The sequence below is a fragment of the Jatropha curcas genome, chromosome 1 (assembly GCF_041381405.1).
Source record: "Jatropha curcas cultivar XTBG-Jc1 chromosome 1, XTBG_Jcur_1.0, whole genome shotgun sequence".
In the NCBI taxonomy this organism is placed as follows: domain Eukaryota; kingdom Viridiplantae; phylum Streptophyta; class Magnoliopsida; order Malpighiales; family Euphorbiaceae; genus Jatropha; species Jatropha curcas.
In genome coordinates, this window is record NC_143151.1 from 29,372,581 (window position 1) to 29,390,478 (window position 17,898).

At 32.6% G+C, this 17,898-nt stretch overlaps 2 protein-coding genes across 6 annotated transcripts; both read right to left on the reverse strand.

The window, feature by feature from the left end:
• Positions 1-349: 349 nt before the first annotated feature.
• On the reverse strand, positions 350-2,903 carry LOC105630268 (uncharacterized). The gene has a single exon (XM_012212049.3). It carries the CDS (start codon positions 1,960-1,962, stop codon positions 877-879), a length of 1,086 nt encoding a protein of 361 aa, XP_012067439.1. The 5' UTR covers positions 1,963-2,903; the 3' UTR covers positions 350-876.
• Positions 2,904-3,978: 1,075 nt separating this feature from the next.
• On the reverse strand, positions 3,979-13,247 carry LOC105630269 (putative glucose-6-phosphate 1-epimerase). Of its 5 annotated transcripts, XR_002283976.3 has the most exons (10): positions 12,923-13,242; positions 11,787-11,861; positions 9,270-9,326; positions 9,033-9,190; positions 8,575-8,715; positions 7,434-7,536; positions 7,221-7,320; positions 5,966-6,211; positions 4,671-4,765; positions 3,979-4,237 (listed from the first exon to the last, which is right to left on the reverse strand). XR_002283976.3 is itself a non-coding variant. In XM_012212051.4 (9 exons), exons 1-8 carry the CDS (start codon positions 12,970-12,972, stop codon positions 6,000-6,002), a joined length of 873 nt encoding a protein of 290 aa, XP_012067441.1. In that variant the 5' UTR covers positions 12,973-13,243; the 3' UTR covers positions 4,389-4,765; positions 5,966-5,999. The 5 variants fall into 5 exon arrangements, 4 of the variants coding, with proteins under 4 accessions (XP_012067441.1, XP_012067440.1, XP_037491125.1 ...); XM_012212051.4 differs by lacking the exon at positions 3,979-4,237 and having other exon boundaries at positions 4,389-4,765; positions 9,293-9,326; positions 12,923-13,243; XM_012212050.4 differs by lacking the exon at positions 3,979-4,237 and having other exon boundaries at positions 4,389-4,765.
• Positions 13,248-17,898: the final 4,651 nt, after the last annotated feature.

Consider the following 17,898-nt stretch of genomic DNA (forward strand, 5'->3'; position numbering starts at 1 on the left):
AATTCTGGGTCCTTCTAGTGTTGGTCCAGCAAAGCAGGATCCTCGGTCAAGTCATTTGATTGAATCTAGCCTTTGGCATTTTATTGTTGTCGTTTCAGAAATCAATTCTGTGTACTTGCATTTCTTACTGATAGTTCCTAACAACTAATTGACAAAGAAATTTAACTGCATAGATAGATAGGAATAGTACAGCCAACAATAAATTTCAACAAAAATTATAAATGAAGATCATGACTAATTGGAGGTAATATATCTCAGTGCATATGCATGTAGCAAATTTTATGTGGAAATTCTAGAATAAAATGCCAAAAAAAAAGGGTGTACAGATTGCATCACTTGCAAGAGGAAATTAAAACAAACAATTAAATTCATAGTTCACATTAAAATCAGGAAGAACATTAGCACTTGACAACTTGTTAACACTGAGATCCAGCAATTCCAAGTGTAGAAAATAAATATACAGGAACTTTTACAACAGTGCAGTTTTTTACGTTCCTAACAACCTACCCCAAATTATTCCTGCAAAACTGTTTCCAAGAATTTTTCCTCATCAACTATAAATTACATAAATGCGGAAAACTATGCTAAAAAATACAACAGGACAAATGGGTATTCTTTTCTTTGTGTACCTTTTGCTTGGTTGCTGTGTAACGTGGTACACTAGATCAATGCGTGGCAGGAAATCCCAGTTTGATTAACATTCATCTTGGATAGGGCAAAGTTTAATTTGAGAGCAGCAAACTGATTTAAAGAGCTATGAAAAGCAGTAGACAAAGACATCCACAACCAATTAAAAATGTCTTATCTTCTTGGATCCTTTGAACCAGCAACAACCAAATTAATCATGCATAATAGGTGCAACTTTTTGCAGGAGCTTTATTCTTCAAATGCATGCATAATTTTCCCCAGCAGCAATGGCCAGTCTTCTCCAAGCTGCTGTGGATTAAGCTCCATTGCAACTTTGAAATCTAGCAAAGATATCGAGAACTGGGATCTTTGTTCTTGAATTCCATCTAAGAGCATGCTGCTACTTTGTGCCTGCATATGATGGCCTGGCAAACTCCCATTCAGCTTCCCATGAGAATTTTGCTTGTGGCTATTTTTTGTCATCAAATCATGGTTGCAGCTTTTACCTACAAGTTCCATGCAAGACTTGATCAACCGTTTTAAGTAAGCATCCAAGCCACTGTTCAGCAAATTGGCTGAGTCCACCGACACACTATCAAGGCCCTGTGCAGCAGCAATTTGTTGCATTCGCTCTCTTAGCAATTGTGAGTCTAGCAATCCACCATTCTCATATGAACTATTGCATCTACCATTGGTTGCTGAAGGTAAAGGTTTACGGGCACCACCGACACTTACACTGCAAAATGGAATTCCAAGTGGAGCCACAAGTGAACTTATAGCAGATATCTCTTTTCTGTGTTGAACAACAGATATATCACTCTGTTCTTTACTCTGTATAGAAACTGAACCGTCTGCTGATTGTCTTGCTTGTGATGATTTGGTTGGCTGGTGTAATAATACTTCTCCGTCTCTCTCAGCTTTTTCCAAGAGAACTTGATGATGCTGCACCTTCGGCATGCCATCTTCTGAAGCTATGTTATTATCAGCTGTAACTGTTGATCGATGAGAAGCAAAATCTGCTTTCCCATTCGGAAAATAGTGGGAACCATCAATTATAGATTCTGGGATCTCTTTATCATGACTTTGTGGTGGTGGAATTTTGGCAGTACAAGCATTTTTCAAAATTGAACATATGAATTGGTTATGTAAAGGAATATTTTCTCTTCCAATAACCCGAATACATAGCTTATTGAACTCAACCTTGCTCAGCTTCAGATTCAAGAATTTATTCAAATAATAGAAGTACAATTTTGTCTTCTCCGCCCCAATTTTCTTGACTATCTGAGTTTTCAACTCCGCGAGATTTACCCGCGAATGCTGATTCAGCCGTTGCATTTCTCACAACATAGTCAGCAACAAAAAAGAAACTAGCAAAATTGGCTGCCTGAAGCTCAAAACCCTAACTAAATTAGGGTTATTTCACTCTGTTTCCAAAATCCCATTTTCCACAACCCTAAATAGAACATGGCCATAATTTCAAGAAAAACCATCAATGCCAATACAGAACGCATCTTCCAAACACGGGTAAGTGCTCAAAAAACTCTAAAGACTACAAAACTCTCTCACAAAAATTCAATTTGATAAAATAAAGGAAAACCCTAACCATATTCATAACTAGAGCTTGTGACTTCACAAAGGAAAAAGAAAAGTTTAATTCGTCCAACTAAAATTTGCAAATTGTCCAAAAATAACCATAATGTAATTTCACCAGAAGCCCTCGTTTCATTCAACGTACAGAGACTAAGAGAGAGGTATTATCCTTAACTTGTCACGGATCAGTCGGCAACGGTAAAGAGCTCAGAAACTTCCACTTCAATGGGTTTTTTCCCAAATTGAAGTTAAAATTGATGCAGCAGAGACTAAAGAGTTGAGAGAAAGAGAGGCAAGAAGAAAAATTGATTGCCTGACCTGTCGGAACCGGAGAAGTTGCAGGAAAATTTTCAGATTCAAAGAATATTTGATACGACGTAGCTGCTTCTTCTTCTTTCTCTTCCTCTTTCTCTTCTTCTCTCGCATTCAACTAAAACTTTGTTGCTCTCTTCTTGGCTTTCTCTTGCTCTTTCTCCCTAGAATTCACTTTTCTGCAATTTCAATTCATTTTTTTTCTCTCTCCCTCCCTCCTCTAAATTCTTTGTTGTGGGTTTTTGGGTTTTGACATTTTATTCTGATTTTCAAAAAAAAAAAAAGAAAAGAAAAGAAAAGAAATATAAGAAACCTCTTTGATCGATTTGTAATGTTAACATTACACTCTTCTTCCCCTACTAGCTAATTTTCATTTTCCCTTTTTTTTCCTTTTAATTTTTTATTTTTTGGATGCAAAAAAGCAATAATGAGCAGGCTGGCTCAATTTTTGACATTCCATTTTTTATTTTTATATTTCATAATTTTTTTGATGTTCCATTTGCTTGTAGAAATTAAACAGAAAAAATCCTAAAAAAAAAAGTTCTTTTAAATATCTTTTTTTTTATACATCATAATAATTTTACAACCGATTAAATTAGATAAAATATGTAGTTTTTAATTTTCTTTTTCTAAAGAGAAGATTTATTGCTAAGGTTTAAATTATTATTCATAATACGATTAGAACTTAATATCGGACTTCTAGTAAAATATAAATTAATAAATATCATTTCTAATTTTGATATTTCAATTTTCTTTTTTTATTTCTGAATTTTTTTGACATTCGATTAGCTTGTGCAAATAAAGAGACAAAAAATCTTAAGAAAAATTGCAAAAAAAATAATTTTTTTATATATCATAATAATTTTTACAACTGATTAATAATATATGTTATGTGTTTTCTATTTAACCGATAATAAGAATATATCATAATAATTATAATGCAATTCCTTAAAATATATATATAGTTTTCTTTCTTTTTTTTTTTTTTTTTTAAGAGGAGATATTTATTGCCAAGGTTTTAAATCTTTTTAGAATAAGATTAGAATTTAAAATTGGAATTTTAGTAAAATATTAATTAATAATTATCATTTCTAATTTCGGCATTCCAATTTTCTTTTTATAATAATTTCAGAATTTTCTGACCTTCCATTTGTTTGTAGAAATTAAAGAGACGAAAAATCAAAAAATTGCAAAAGCTAATCTTAGAGGGGGAAGATATTTAGTGCTAGAATTTTAAATCTATTTTTTAGAATAATATGAGTTTTAAAAAAAACTCCCTCTGTTCCGCTTCACAAAGACTAAAAAAATAATTAAAATTCATTGATTTTTTAAAAATATAAAGTTAAATATTTAAATTGTACTTCTTAAATATAAATTTAATTACAGATATGGATAAAATTGAAAAAGAATAATTAATATAATCTCAAAATCCTAAATGAACACTTAAAATGAAAGAAAGGAAAACATTAATAATTATCATTTCACATTGTTAAGGATATTGAATGTCTCCAGAAATTAATTATCATCAGTATTTCAAATTAAAAATAACACCAATATAAAATTTTATCTTATGTTGATTTTTTCGCAAAATAGAATTTCACAAGGGAAAAGACAAACAGAAATTAGGTCTTAGACCATATGTAATTGCTCTTCTTTCATCTTGTAGCTTGCCTTAACTCCAGCGTTGTACAATATCCCTGTATAATCCCTAAAAAAAAAAAGTACCTGATAATTGTATCTTCAACCTGAAAAAAGCTAAATTAAAGAGCCAATTGATTATAATTTATAATATTCTCATCATATTATATTTAGAGATCAAAACAAGGAAAAAGAGAAGGGAAAAAAAAAAAAAAAGCCTATTTGGTAACTGTAAAATTGTCCTAAAGAGAATTGGAAGGTTAAGAATAAAGAATTTAATGATAACAAGAACACAAAAGAAATGAGGGAGAGAGACCAACAAAAAAAAAAAAAAGAAAAAAAGAAAGAGGGGTGGGGGGGGGGGGGGGGGGGGGGGATGGGAAGAGTTACACGAGAGAGAGAGAGAGAGAGTGGATAAAACTAGAGATGTGTTCCGTCCAATCTTCTGCTTGATTTGGTAAAGTTCAAGAAGTTAAAAAAATGCCAAAAAAAATTCTCTTTACATTGCATCTTCTCTTAATTTACTCTTGAACCTCGCCTCCAAAAATTCCGGCAAGAATCATCTGACAGCACCAAATACAAATGCCAGACAAGGCACCTACAATAACAATTAGCCATGAGACTAGTTCTTAAACAAAATTAATAAAATATTCCAAAAAGAAAGACTTAATTTTAGTTAAAGTTCAGTTAGATGCGAATCCATTTTGAAAACCCTTATACACACAAGAAATACACAGTAATAATAACTAAGCTTTAATCCCAAACTAGCTTAGATCGTCTACAGGAATCCTTTATTTCCATTATACTCTATTCATTACCAAGTTTGCACTAATATCAAGAAGTAGTATATCTTTTGAGACAATTTCCTTTTATGTGGTTCTAGGTTTACCTCTTCCTTATTTAGCACCCTCCATTGTTAATGTACTGTATTTATGGATGAAAGCACATAAGATCTATGTAGAACATGACTAAACTATTTCAACATTCTACTTTCATTTTATCCCCAACTTATGCTACTTACACCTCTTGTCAGATATGGTCATTTCCGAAATTGCCACCACACAATCATCTTAACATCTGCATTTTTGCAATATGCACTTTGTGGATATATTGGGCGTTCCGGGTCCATCACACAAGGTATATAAAATTAAAACAGATCAAACAGAACAACTTACAGAAGATTAGTGAAAGCACATGTATGCAAGCTCATGCAGGGGTGGCCAAAATCTGGTTTTCAAAACCAGAACCGTCGGTTCCGAACCGGTAGAAATTGGAACTGGAACCGGTTCTGTTCCGGTTCCACCAGTTTTGGAACCGTGAACCGGCGGTTCTAGTTTCAGTTGGAACCGACGGTTCTAGTTCCGGTCGGAACCGTCCGAAACTGGCCGGAACCATTCAAAACCAGCCGAAATCGTCTGAAACCGGCCAGAAAACTGGCCGGAACCGTCAATTTTCGAACCGCTGAGGAACCGGAACCGGAACTGTTAATTTTCGGTTCGGTTCCGGTTCCAAATTTTATGGAACCGGAACCGGCGGTTCTGGAACCGTGGCCAACCTTGTGCTCATGCACATGCACATGCGCACATGTAGTATGCTCATGCTAAGTTATTTGCCTAGCAAAAGGAATAGTTTTAATAAATTGAAATGTAAACCATCCAGGTCAGCCTACGTCCATTGCAAGGTCAAATTATAAATGCCCTAAATATTAAATGGGGGAACAACATTAAATTTAGGTAAGATCTTGAATTCCTTTTAAATTTCAGGGTTTTGATTCAAAGGCTTTGCTTCAGTGGATTACCTGTAAAAGAGATCCACCAGAATGTACCAATCTTCTAAACACTTAGTGCTCTTTGTGGATCAAGTTGTCCACTGCAGTAACTGGAGTGAACAATAGACAGCTCTTGCCTTCCTTTCCACTCTTCACCAGGTTTCAAAGTAATAGGATTTTCTATACAAGCAGCCTCCACACATAGCATATGCTTGTAGTCGTCATCGCCAAAGTCAGGCATTGCCTTTGCTTTCTTATCCCAGGGATTCCAGACCACTGCAGATGAAAATAACTGCAATGATAATCACTGGATGCACTCAAGTTTTGCATTCAAAACTTATGTTCCATGATCAAATAATTCATCTTGAGCCATAGTTAACCGAAATAATACATTTACAATGGTTGGGGTAAACATTAAATAAAAATACATGGTTAAACAACATAAAATGGAATTGCTTTCATTGTTATGATAATGAGACAATATTTCCACAGAGAAATCAGTGAATGTGGGATATTCATGATGATAAAGATTGGAGCACTTTGCACCCATACTCAAAGGACAAGATCTACATAAGTACAAACACCATTGAAACGCCAGAAACGTTCTATCTGCCTAAACCAATGAGAAAATAAATTCAGATGCTTGACAAATTCTAGCATCAGAAAGCATGAAATCACAAAGGAAAAGATTATCCATAAATAATCCTATCATATCACAACTATAGGTATAAATAATCCTATCATAAAAATTATCCCTTTATTCAAAATAAAACTGTTTCAATACATATGCAAAAAACCCTTTCCCATGTACAGCGATCTATCTTTTAGATAACAAATTTGAGGGGTGAAATTTTCTTTTGAAGGAGGGAACCCCTAGAATTAGCAGGATGCTCCTGATAGAGTCTTTGGACATGGGGGTATCCAGAAGCTGCATTGACATTGATTCAGCTATAAAGTTGAAATATAGGTGGGATTTTGTTAAAACATAGGGCACATTTTTGTACTTCACGCAGTAATTCATTTGACTTTTAGTAGAGTCATTCAAACTCAATGTTAACATAGTTTTTCTTACTTCTGATGTCAAGTGATCGTTCTTTTCCACTATTTCTAGCTTAAGATTACATTCAACATTGCTCCAAGGGCAGAAAGCAAGGACATTTGGCTAGAATTTAAAATATTTTTTAACTTTCCCACTTATATGTGATATGTCCTGACTTTAACATAGTGGGACAAACATATGAACGAAAAATTAAATAACAGAGGGATAAAACCCTGACTGGCTCACCTGCATCAGGAAGTCCATCTTTACGCAATACAAATGTCCTTTTCCTTTCGTGGTCCACTATAGCTATTTTAGTAGGTGTGCTGAGATAGATTTTATCTACCTTCACCATAAAAAAGAAGAAAAATTAACAAAGAATATTTGCATGAGAGCATGAACAGAAACCAAAAGGGCTCTGAGAAAAAAATTAGCAGCTGTTTGAAGATAGGCACTAACTTCTGATTCAAATGTTATTGCATCCCCTTGTTCAGTGAATCGCTCTCGATCCTTTAAATTATCCAGATAGTCCAGTGTTTCAAGTCCTTCCACACGCACTTCACTAGACAAAAGCCAAGTGCAACTAAGTGATGCAGCAGTGAAAATTTAGAATAGCAACATACGATTGTCATTCATGTTATCATAGTGCTTTAGTATCATGCTAGTGTAGCATCTTTGAAATTAGGATTAGCCATATCTTTTGTTAGTCATTTTATATGTTCCCTTGGATGGATGAGATTTGTTTTAAAGGCCGAGATCTAATTTATAAGGGCTTTTATATTGTAAATATTGTAAAGCCATTTTTGGTATTTATCCTAGTCATCAGAGAATCAGTCTGGTGATTGAGTTTTCGCTCTCTTTGTATGTTAATAAAGAAGGGACTGTAAATTCAGAGGATAAGCAGTCCTTTAACAATCACTTTCCTGAGTTGAATCTTATATTCACTTTCCTGAGTTGAACCTAGTAAGTACCATACCAGTGAAACATCTACTAAATACTAATATTGTCAGCCAAAATACATTCTTGAAGGATGACGAGTAAAGAACTTTTCTTAAGCAATCTATCACTTATAACCAAAAAATTCCCATTTAGATTTACATCGTGCTTTTCAACAAACTATTCAGAACCACCTACTTCTCATAGATACTAAAATGAACATGATTAATAAGCCAATTGTAACTTGAATAGACTGGTGTCATCCCTTGTCATGTGTAGCGAACTCCATCATGAAACTTGCAGCATGTAACACTTTCCAGCGGGACTTTTGGTTAACCGGTATCTAATGTTTATCAGAATGAAGGGTACTCAAAGTATGTAGATATAGTTTTAATTGGGTATCACTAAAGCTAACTAAAATATCCAGTCAATTGGATTTAAAATCTAATGGTGTGGATAAACTTGGAAAAGGTAAAGCCATCATCTTTAAAGAACAACACACATATCAAAGCTTTTTTGCTTGCTGTTTGAATGAAGAAAAGGTGTTAGATACCTATAGGGCTATCTCTGCAAATAAAGATGATGCTTTCCACCAAGACCAAGAAACTAACAAACATAACAAAGCTCTGGAGATAGCTGCAATAAATTGAACTCATCAAAGAACCTGATATCGGTAACGTAGAGATGGGTGTGGTAGGCAAATGTAAAGGTGAATGACTTTCCATCAGTATTTGTATTTCGAATGCGTGAGGTCAACATCAAATCTCCTCCAGGCCCTAGAGATATCCTTAAACGAAACTCATATCTGTAAACAATGATTGTGATGCATTATAAATACTTACTGGTCAATGAAATAAAAGAAAAAACATATTTAACAGATGTAAGTATCTTGGCATAATAAAAATTTTAATATTAGACATGAATTTTATTCCTTTAAACTGCAATCAATTTATTGAATGGCCTATCTTGCTGATTGATTATATACCTACGGACATTAGAAAAGCTAGATGTTAAAGATAAATAACTCAAAATAATTTGCTTCATTGTTTATATAATGAGATATAATTTGAAAATGCATGCTGAGTTGATATTAAATTTCATTCTCAAATTTGAGTGACACACCTGTGAGGCCAGCTCTTTACTTCTTCTTTAGCATGTTGAAGTATTAAGTCAATGAAGGCCTTGTTGGAAGTATTTGTTGGAAATGGAGGGGGATCTTTATCGATGGTCCAATGTCTATTCCTTGCAAATCCATGTCGTTCAAGATTACCACTACCAAACTGCAAATGCCAAACAATTTACATCGAAAGGAACATTTAAAAGGCAAAGCATAATTAAATCAAAAAGTAAAGCACATACTTGAGGAAAGCAGATTGGAATACCTCCACGAAAGGGATTTGGAGGCGGCAATCTAGCCTACACAAAGCACCACCATAGTTTAGAAGAACAAAAATGCACGCAAAAACCCAGGAAAGAAAAAATGACAGAAGTTATTGTTTTTAACTAACGCTATTAGTAGTCATCCATCCTATTGCTACGTTTGGGAAGAGGAAGTAAATTATGAGAGAAGTAAAATAAGGGTGTAAAATGATACTATTCATTTTACCTCCTTATTTTCCACTCATTGTTTGGATTGGTGTAAAATAAGGGTGTAAAAAATTTTTATTTTTATTATTATATATGAATAGTAACTTTTCACCTGTTATTTCTTATTTTCACTCCATTTTGGGAGGAAAATCGTACAAGGTAAAATAAATTTATTTTACACCCTCTTTAATATTTTCACCCAAAACAAATAATGTAATTTGAAAATCCCTAATGCATTTTCACCCCCTATTTTACATCCAACCATATTTTGCTTCCATCCAAACAAGCATAAATTCGAGAATGAATAATCTGCAGTATATCAATGAAGTACAAAGCTTATTTTATACACAAACCACATAGAGATGAATTGACTTAATATAAAAGGTATGGAAAAGTGAGAAATAAGACAAACAATACAACAGTCTTAGATTTACTACAGATTCTAACATAGAAATTAATCAGTTTACCAACTTCTTTAACAAAATAGTGTCTGAAAAGAAAACTTTACAATTAAACAGCTAATATGTGGGCCTTGTTGCATAAGAAAATGTCCTATAGGATTTTTGTTTCCGAGCTAGTCTAAGGGCTTAGGTAATACATAAGGCTACTAATATTTTATGTAATTTAGTGTTCAAGTGTTTAACTCCACCTGTGAGCTTAGCAAAGCATAGTCGGTCTAGGAGGAGGGTTGCAATAGGTTGAGGGCCAGTGCAAAAATAGTCAAACCCCAACATGAATTCTTGTCATCTCAAAAGATCTACTCTTCTGAACGAAAGATTTATATAGACGATCCCAGCTAGTTTAGGATTAAGATTTAATTGTTATTGTTGTTAGTATTGGAGCGTTTCATGATCAATAAAATTGAGATCTCTCTTTCATAATGAATTCCTAGAGTTTGCTAGTATAATTGTGTCCTTGGAGTGGTCTAACAAAGTGATAAATTCAGTCAACTTACAGCCATCATTACATTAATAATCTGTAAAAGGGATTGCAATCTTGCCCTAGTCAGATGACGCCAACAAGTTTGTTCATCTATAAGTTCATGGCTATACCATGTCAACCTTGTTCATCTTACAATTTCATAATTCCAAGTTTCTGATCTACAAGACATCATTTTTGTTCTATCGCTATTAAAAAGGCGCACATGACCGATAGGCTTAAAAATAGTAATTTGTCCTTTGCTCTTCGTAAAACTAGATATTAACAAGGCTTTTTGTTTATTGCTCGAATTTCATCTTAAAAGTTAAAATTCCAAGCAAAGGCAACTAAGCAGCCAAGTTGTAACACAATTCATTCATAGGACTGGCAATTTAGAATTCCAAAACCATGCTTCTCTCTGCCTTCAACCAAAACTAGGAAAAAAGAAACTAAATAAGCATATAAGCACTCAAATGATGTTCACCTTTAGAATGCAATAGGGACATAACCCCACCAAAAAAATAAAATAAAATAAAAACCCAAAGAAAAACCTCTCTAACTGATAATTGCTTTGTATAAGCATTCAAATGATGTTCACCTTTTGAATGCAAAAGGGATGTACCCTAAAAATAAAAAATAAAATAAAAGAAATAACCCAAAAAAAAAAAAAAAAACCCTCTCCAACTGATAATTGCTTTGTAGACCGACCACCAATTGCACAATAATAAAGAATTGCTAAAGTTTCCGACTGTCACACTTGAGCATTTCTTAAAAAAAAAGCACCTTCCTAGTTAATCTTACCAATAATACAACAACGACAACAACCAAGCCTTAGTCCCAAACTAACTGGGGTCGGCTATATAAATCCTTTGTTTCACATATCTACTCTAATTATGTTAAAAACAATGCAAAGCAAAATATAAGTCGGAAAAAAAATTTTGAAATACTTTTTGTAAAAAATTTTGAACAGGAATTTAAAAATCATTTGATATATTAATAAATAGAACAAAGCATGAAATAGGCAACGACAATTAAGTAGGGTCTGCTACATGAATTTAACCTCCAATCTATTTTGTTTATAGCTACATCCTCAATGATATCAAAAGAATATAAATCATTAGCGGCAACTTCCCTCCAAGCAATTCTATGTTAACCTCTTCTCTTTTAACACCCTCCACTACTAAAGTATCACCTCTAACCCTAGTCAACATAAAGTTCAAGAGTTATCATTTAATGATGAGCATCCGCTGTACCAATTTCTTGGGGTTGACCATTGATCACAACAAACACAAATAGGAAACAATAGTTAAAACTCATTAATGTTGTTCAGTGATTATAGCTTCTTAAAACAATTAAAATTAAATTACATACCTTGCTACTAGCAAAAAGCAATTCTTCCCCATGTTCATTCTTCCAAGATGTGACTTGACCTCCATACAAGTATACCTGTTTGTGTACAAAGTGTAATAGCAAAAAGGCCTCTAACCGATATGCTTTTGTAAATAGATCTCCACTTTATTTCTTATTAATAAATATTTAGAGAGAAAATTACACATGATTACTTACTCAAAAATAAGTGAGGCATTTATGGTTCCCTTAACAATAAAAGTGGGGAAAATAAATATCAGCTTATACGCATATCTTGGTGGCAATAACCAAAGATAAGTCAAGAGACTAGCAATTGAGATGGTTTAGCAACATCTCGTGTGGACAACATGCAAAACTACAAGAGTCAAGATCATAAATCATATGGGTGAGGACAAAATGGTCAAGAAGGATTTGACAACTCTAATACAAAATTCTGCAAAATAAAGAGAAATGATCCACAAAGCCCAGCCAATTAGATTGAAACTTCAGGTCCTTTCACAATCCGCCAAAAAATACTAAGATTTTGCTTTCAATAAAATCTTATGTATTTGCAGATTCAGCTGAGTTGTGTGTGCACATTGACATGTGTCTATACATAGATAGACATACAGATACAAGAGATCCCTTCCCATTCTCCAAAGAAACATAATCAAATAAAAACTTACTAATTGATCCTTAGACCGATTAAATATAAACAACAAAAGTGTTTCTCAAGCAATATATAAACCAGCATGAGAAAAAGTTAATACAAGTTAAAGCCACATAAGAAAACACATGTGCCCTTCCCAATGCCCTAATCACTCAAAAACTACTAAAAAAATTCTTAAAACTAGTTTCCAAAACTGCTTGTTTGTAGATGCATCTCAGCAAAAAGTAACTGTCAAATCTACAATTCCATAAACAGAAACAGAGGAAAAATTGACGCAGGATGTACTCCTGAATTTGATTCATTAATAATTCAATTACATGGAAATGGAATTACCGTAAGCCGTAATCCTAATCCTAATCCTAATAAAATCAGCATAGATCTAAATAGAGCTAAAAATTAACAGATGCAAATTTAAAATAATAACAAATAGTACATAATTTTGCCAATGTTGTTGAAAGAAGGAAGATAAAAGATCTAAGAAATGAGATACCTCAGCAGAACAGCCACGAGCCTCACGCAAAATGACCTTATCCATGCCATTCTTGTCTTTACAGTGCTCAACGTACTTCTTGTCGTCCGACATATTTCTGTCTCTTTTACGCAGAAACGCAAAAAATACAAACAAACAGCCCTCTGTAAATAAATATTATTAACAATTATTGAATCTGATAGAGACAAAAAGAGAGAAAAGTGAGTGAGAATGAGATCATTTTCACTTCATTCCATTCCATTTTTGTTTTGTTTTGTTGAATCTAAGGAATGCACTGTTGGAATTTTGTACGGACTACAGACTCGACTCCTCTGCCCCAATTTATTCTCGTGTATTATTTTAAGTTGTAATTATAAAACATGACGCAATCGTTATCTGGCGTAGGACTTAATTTAATTAAAAAAAATGTTTTAGAAAATTTAATTAAAATTTTGGGGAAAATTTTTTAAGGTCCCTGAAATTGACCTAATTTTAAGGTCCCTGTACTTGTTAAAAAAATTAATTTACTCATCGCTGAGTTTTTGCACAGTTACAATAAATCGTCATTCCCTCACAAAAATTATTCTCTTGTTTGTCGGTCAAATAGAGATGATCACCGTTCAATTTTAAATCAAAATCAAACTGGTCAAAATTAGTACTAAACCATAGTCAACGTTCTTGTTTCAAACTATAATCGTGCATTTAAAGTTCTAATTTTCAATTCTTCATTTTTTGAAAAAATTAGTGGTTTTGGTCTAAAACTTATAGTTTCGATTTGAAACCATGGAAAACATGTTCTTAAAGTAATTAATTTTTTGTTTTATTATAATTTTTTAAAATAACTTTTAAGAATTTTTATTAAATTGTTTTATTTTATTAATATTATTTATTCAAGCTACAAATCTAAAAAAACATTTTAAAAAATTTAAAATATATTATTTAATTTCGATTCAAAATCGGAATAAAATCGAAATTAATGGTTTTAAAACTATCTTGAAACCGCTAAAAAGCAATTTGATTCGGTTATGGTTTCATTTCTTTCATAACCGGAACCGACGGTTTTGGAACCGTAAGCATGTCCACAAATGGTAAAACACATACAGTATAATCAAAGGGGAGAAAAATAAATTAAATTGCAAAAATACCCTTAATGACTGATCACGAAACCCTGCTTTTAGTTCGCGTTTTACACCAAGATATTTCTGCAATTGCTGTAAAAGCTGTCCATGCAAAAAAAATAAGTGTACCCATGCGAATAAAATTGCCATATTATTGCAAGCGGGAAATACACCATCAACAAGGTTGTTTACGGTAATATAGAGGTTGCCATGTCGTTAATGAAAAGGTAAAACTAATGCATAGAGAGCAAGAAAGAAATAAGAACATAAAATTCTCAAAATCCTTAAAAATGGTTATACCTCTTCGCATGTCTTCCCACGAAAACAAGGATTTGAAAAATTCATATCAACAGAAAGAGCATCCATCTCTATTAAAAAATTAAATTTAATAATGAATTTAATTGAAAATTTTAGGTGAATTTTTCAATATCTTTTTTTGTCATTTTAAATTCATTGTCAATCAAACAATTATTTTTATCGAATACGTTCGCTTTCAACCACAATATAAACAGCTAACAACTACTAAAACAGCTAGTATTGTTGAACATCCCTTATATTAGCTATTAGCAGTTGCTCATTAAAAAAGTTTATTGACTACATGCATGAATCATTTGAATCAAACACCCTCTTTAGCTTTCATTATATGAATATTTTATTTCTACTATTTGCTCTGATAAAATTAATTTCAAAGTTTACTGCCATTTTGGTAGACCACATACCAAAGACCACGAACTAATTAATATGCTCCTGTGAGGGTGTTGTCACTGCGGATCCAGCCTTGATCCAATCCTCAGTGGGTTAGCCTTTTTTTTTTTTTTTTTCTTTTTTCTATTACCACATATTAATTGTGCAGCTAATTTTGGATTCTTCCAGAGTACTAATGTTAATTAGTTAATTATTTTCTTCTTTTAAACCTTAACTTATTTCAAAAAAAAAAAAAAAAAAAATCCATCTCCGTTCAATTTATGTTTATTAAATGAAATCATGCAAAAAACAATCCTTAATTAGCTATAGTAAGCAAGTACTGTTAAGACCTGTGAGTTTTGATTAAGCGGTGGATGATGATGAACAGTGAGTGATTAAGCGGAAACAACAATACCATTGCAATCACAGCTGTTGCAGCGCCTTGAGGAATATCCGCCACTGGACCATTGGCCCTTCAAAGTTGCATGAAAAGTGGAAACTGCATGCTGCAACCGCTATACCATGAGCTTGGCGTGAACCATTTCAAGCGAGATCTGAATGAAGATGAGGTAATTTCTTTATACCTAATGTCTGTCTATGAGATAATTTCTTCTTTAAAAGAACTGTTTACTTGACTTTCGATTTAGTGAAAGGAAGGCAATGCTTCCATTGATGTGCAAGGTCATTATGGCATTTTTAGCAGTAAAAAACAATTACAGTTTTTCACATTTTGGAATGGGTAGAGTAAGCAAGATTTTATGTAATTGATCCATTATTTTTAATCCATATCATATATTTCTACAAATTTGAAATAATGATATTTGTGAGAATTTTAAATAATTTTTAGAGTGGATACCAATTCAACAACTATCCGAACATTTTCAAAGATTTGAGAGAATTTTTAAAGATGATGTCAATTCACCGTTCGGTTAATTAATCACTTTAAATTATATTAGATACTGGCAGATTTAGTAAATGTCTGTACATGGATAGATATACACAGGCATGTCAATATGTAAACTGCAAAAGTATTTCTCTCTAACTACATCAAACCATGCAAAGCAGATACCGGAAAGACAAATCAAAAGAAAAACAAATAAATATAGTTTAACAAATAGTTTTAATTTTAAGGCAATAATAGGAGGTTCTCCTCTCACAGTGGTACCAGAGATATTGTAACATATCGGGGCATGGTGCGTCTCAGTATACTATGTATTAAACGCTATGTATTTTGGGCTGTAAGTGTAAGTATTGATATGAATGAAGGTGAAGAGTGAGGAATAATTGAGAAAAAAAAAAATTAAAAGAGAAATAACTTGGATTGAGTTGAAGATTTTTGTTGCTGTTGAGAAGATCGTGGAAGGTTTGGAGATTTTAAACGTAGAAATTCATGATTCATGACTCTGTGAATTGATCTTGCTTCTATAAATTACTTATTTTTTATTTTCATGCTCTCCAGTCAAGATTTCTTATTTACTTGAGTTTATGTGGCTTATGTGATGCATTGCATCCATACATGGGAGTAAAAATAAATATCCCACGTCAAGGTGCAACGCAAAATACCTAGTTTTATCGTTGATTCGATAATTAAACATTGAAATTCTGTAAACTCAAATCGATATAATGTATAATAATAATAATATACACCTAATTTTGGACAATCGGAAAAAGAAAAAACATTGAAATTCTTTATTTGAGTTTTTTAAATAACAAAAAAGAAAAAGAATGAAAAAAAATTTTTGAATACCTAAATTCTTCAAAGCCACTGTCAAACGATTCACAAAACAAAATAGTTAACTCAAAAATTTTTTTGTTTACAAAGTGCATTACCTTCAAGTGAACCCATCATTAGCCTTTCATACCATCCTTTATTTCTCCGTCGTATCGTCATTTTTATTAATTAACCCTTCAATTCTCCATTCTATTGTTACTTTTATTAATAAAGATGGCAGAATTGGAGTTAAACCAAAGGGTCAACTAGGCCAATAAAAACAATATGTCAACATATAATTAATATATCCTCTTATTTTTGCTACATTAAGATTTTTTTTTCTTATTCCACTAATTAAATTGAGAATCTTTTGGCTTAAGCACTAATAATTAAATTGTGATTGTTCATATCTTTGAAGAACCTCCTTGGGTCTATTAGTTTGGCTTTCTCATGATAACATGTTGCTTATACTTGAGATGGTTTTAGACTTTTAGTTAGTTTTGGATTGTTGTTCTTATTTTACCAAAAAAAAAAAATTAAATGTTGGATAAACTTGATTAGACTCGATGCATAGACCCACTCATAGACCAAACCATTGGCACTCCAAAATTGGAGGAAAGCGGAAACTGGATGCTGCAACCGCTGTACCATGAGCTTGGTGTGAACCATTTTCAAGCAAAATCTGAATGAGGTATTTCTTTATACCCAGTTTGTGTCTGTCCGGGATAATTTCATCTTTTAAAGAACCATTTACTTGACTTTCATTTTAATGAAACAAAGGCAATGGTTCCATTAATGTGCAATGTCAACATGGCAATTTTAGCAATAAAAAACAATTACAGTTTTTTGCACCTTGGAATGGGTGGAGTAAGCAAGACTTCATGTAATTTATTCATTATTTCTAATTCAAATCATATATTTCTAAGGATTTGAAATAGTGATATTTGTGAGAATTTGAAACAATTTTCAAAGCTGATGCCCATTCACAATCCAGCCATTTTTAAAGATAAAATAAATTTTAAAACTAACGCCAAGTCAACATTCCGTCATTTGATCGCTTAAAAATTATCTTATATACTTGCAGATTCAGCAAATGCCTTTACATTGATAGATATACATAAATACAGGCGTGTCCATTTGTAAACAGCAGTAGTGTTTCTGCTCTGCCCATGCTACGAGGGAAGTTGTACTAATAAAGCAGATAAGGTACAGACAAATCAAGAGAAAAACAAATAGTCTCATAAACAGTTTTAGTTTGAAGGCGGTTATGATGGGTGTCAGCATAATATATAAGAAACGCTATACATTTTGGTTAACAATGAAGACTGAAGAGTGAGGAAGAAATAAATTATTTAAAAGACAAATAACTTAAAGATTTTGAGTTGAAGAAAGTCAAGAAAAACGGAAAGATAAATTACTTTTGCAAGAAGAGGTAAATTATAGTAGTTATGTTTGGGTGCTTCTTTATCAAATTTGTTTTGTGG

Bases quoted from the DNA above. Each gene is read 5' to 3' on its own strand.
- LOC105630269 (XM_012212050.4), bottom strand. From the start codon at position 13,015: ATGTCGGACGACAAGAAGTACGTTGAGCACTGTAAAGACAAGAATGGC. The intron at 11,862-12,922 runs GTATCTCATTTC...GTACACAAACAG, and splicing joins CTCGTGGCTGTTCTGCTGAG to GTATACTTGTATGGAGGTCA. The intron at 9,191-9,269 runs GTATGTGCTTTA...TGGCATTTGCAG, and splicing joins TTCCAATCTGCTTTCCTCAA to TTTGGTAGTGGTAATCTTGA.
- LOC105630268 (XM_012212049.3), bottom strand. From the start codon at position 1,962: ATGCAACGGCTGAATCAGCATTCGCGGGTAAATCTCGCGGAGTTGAAA.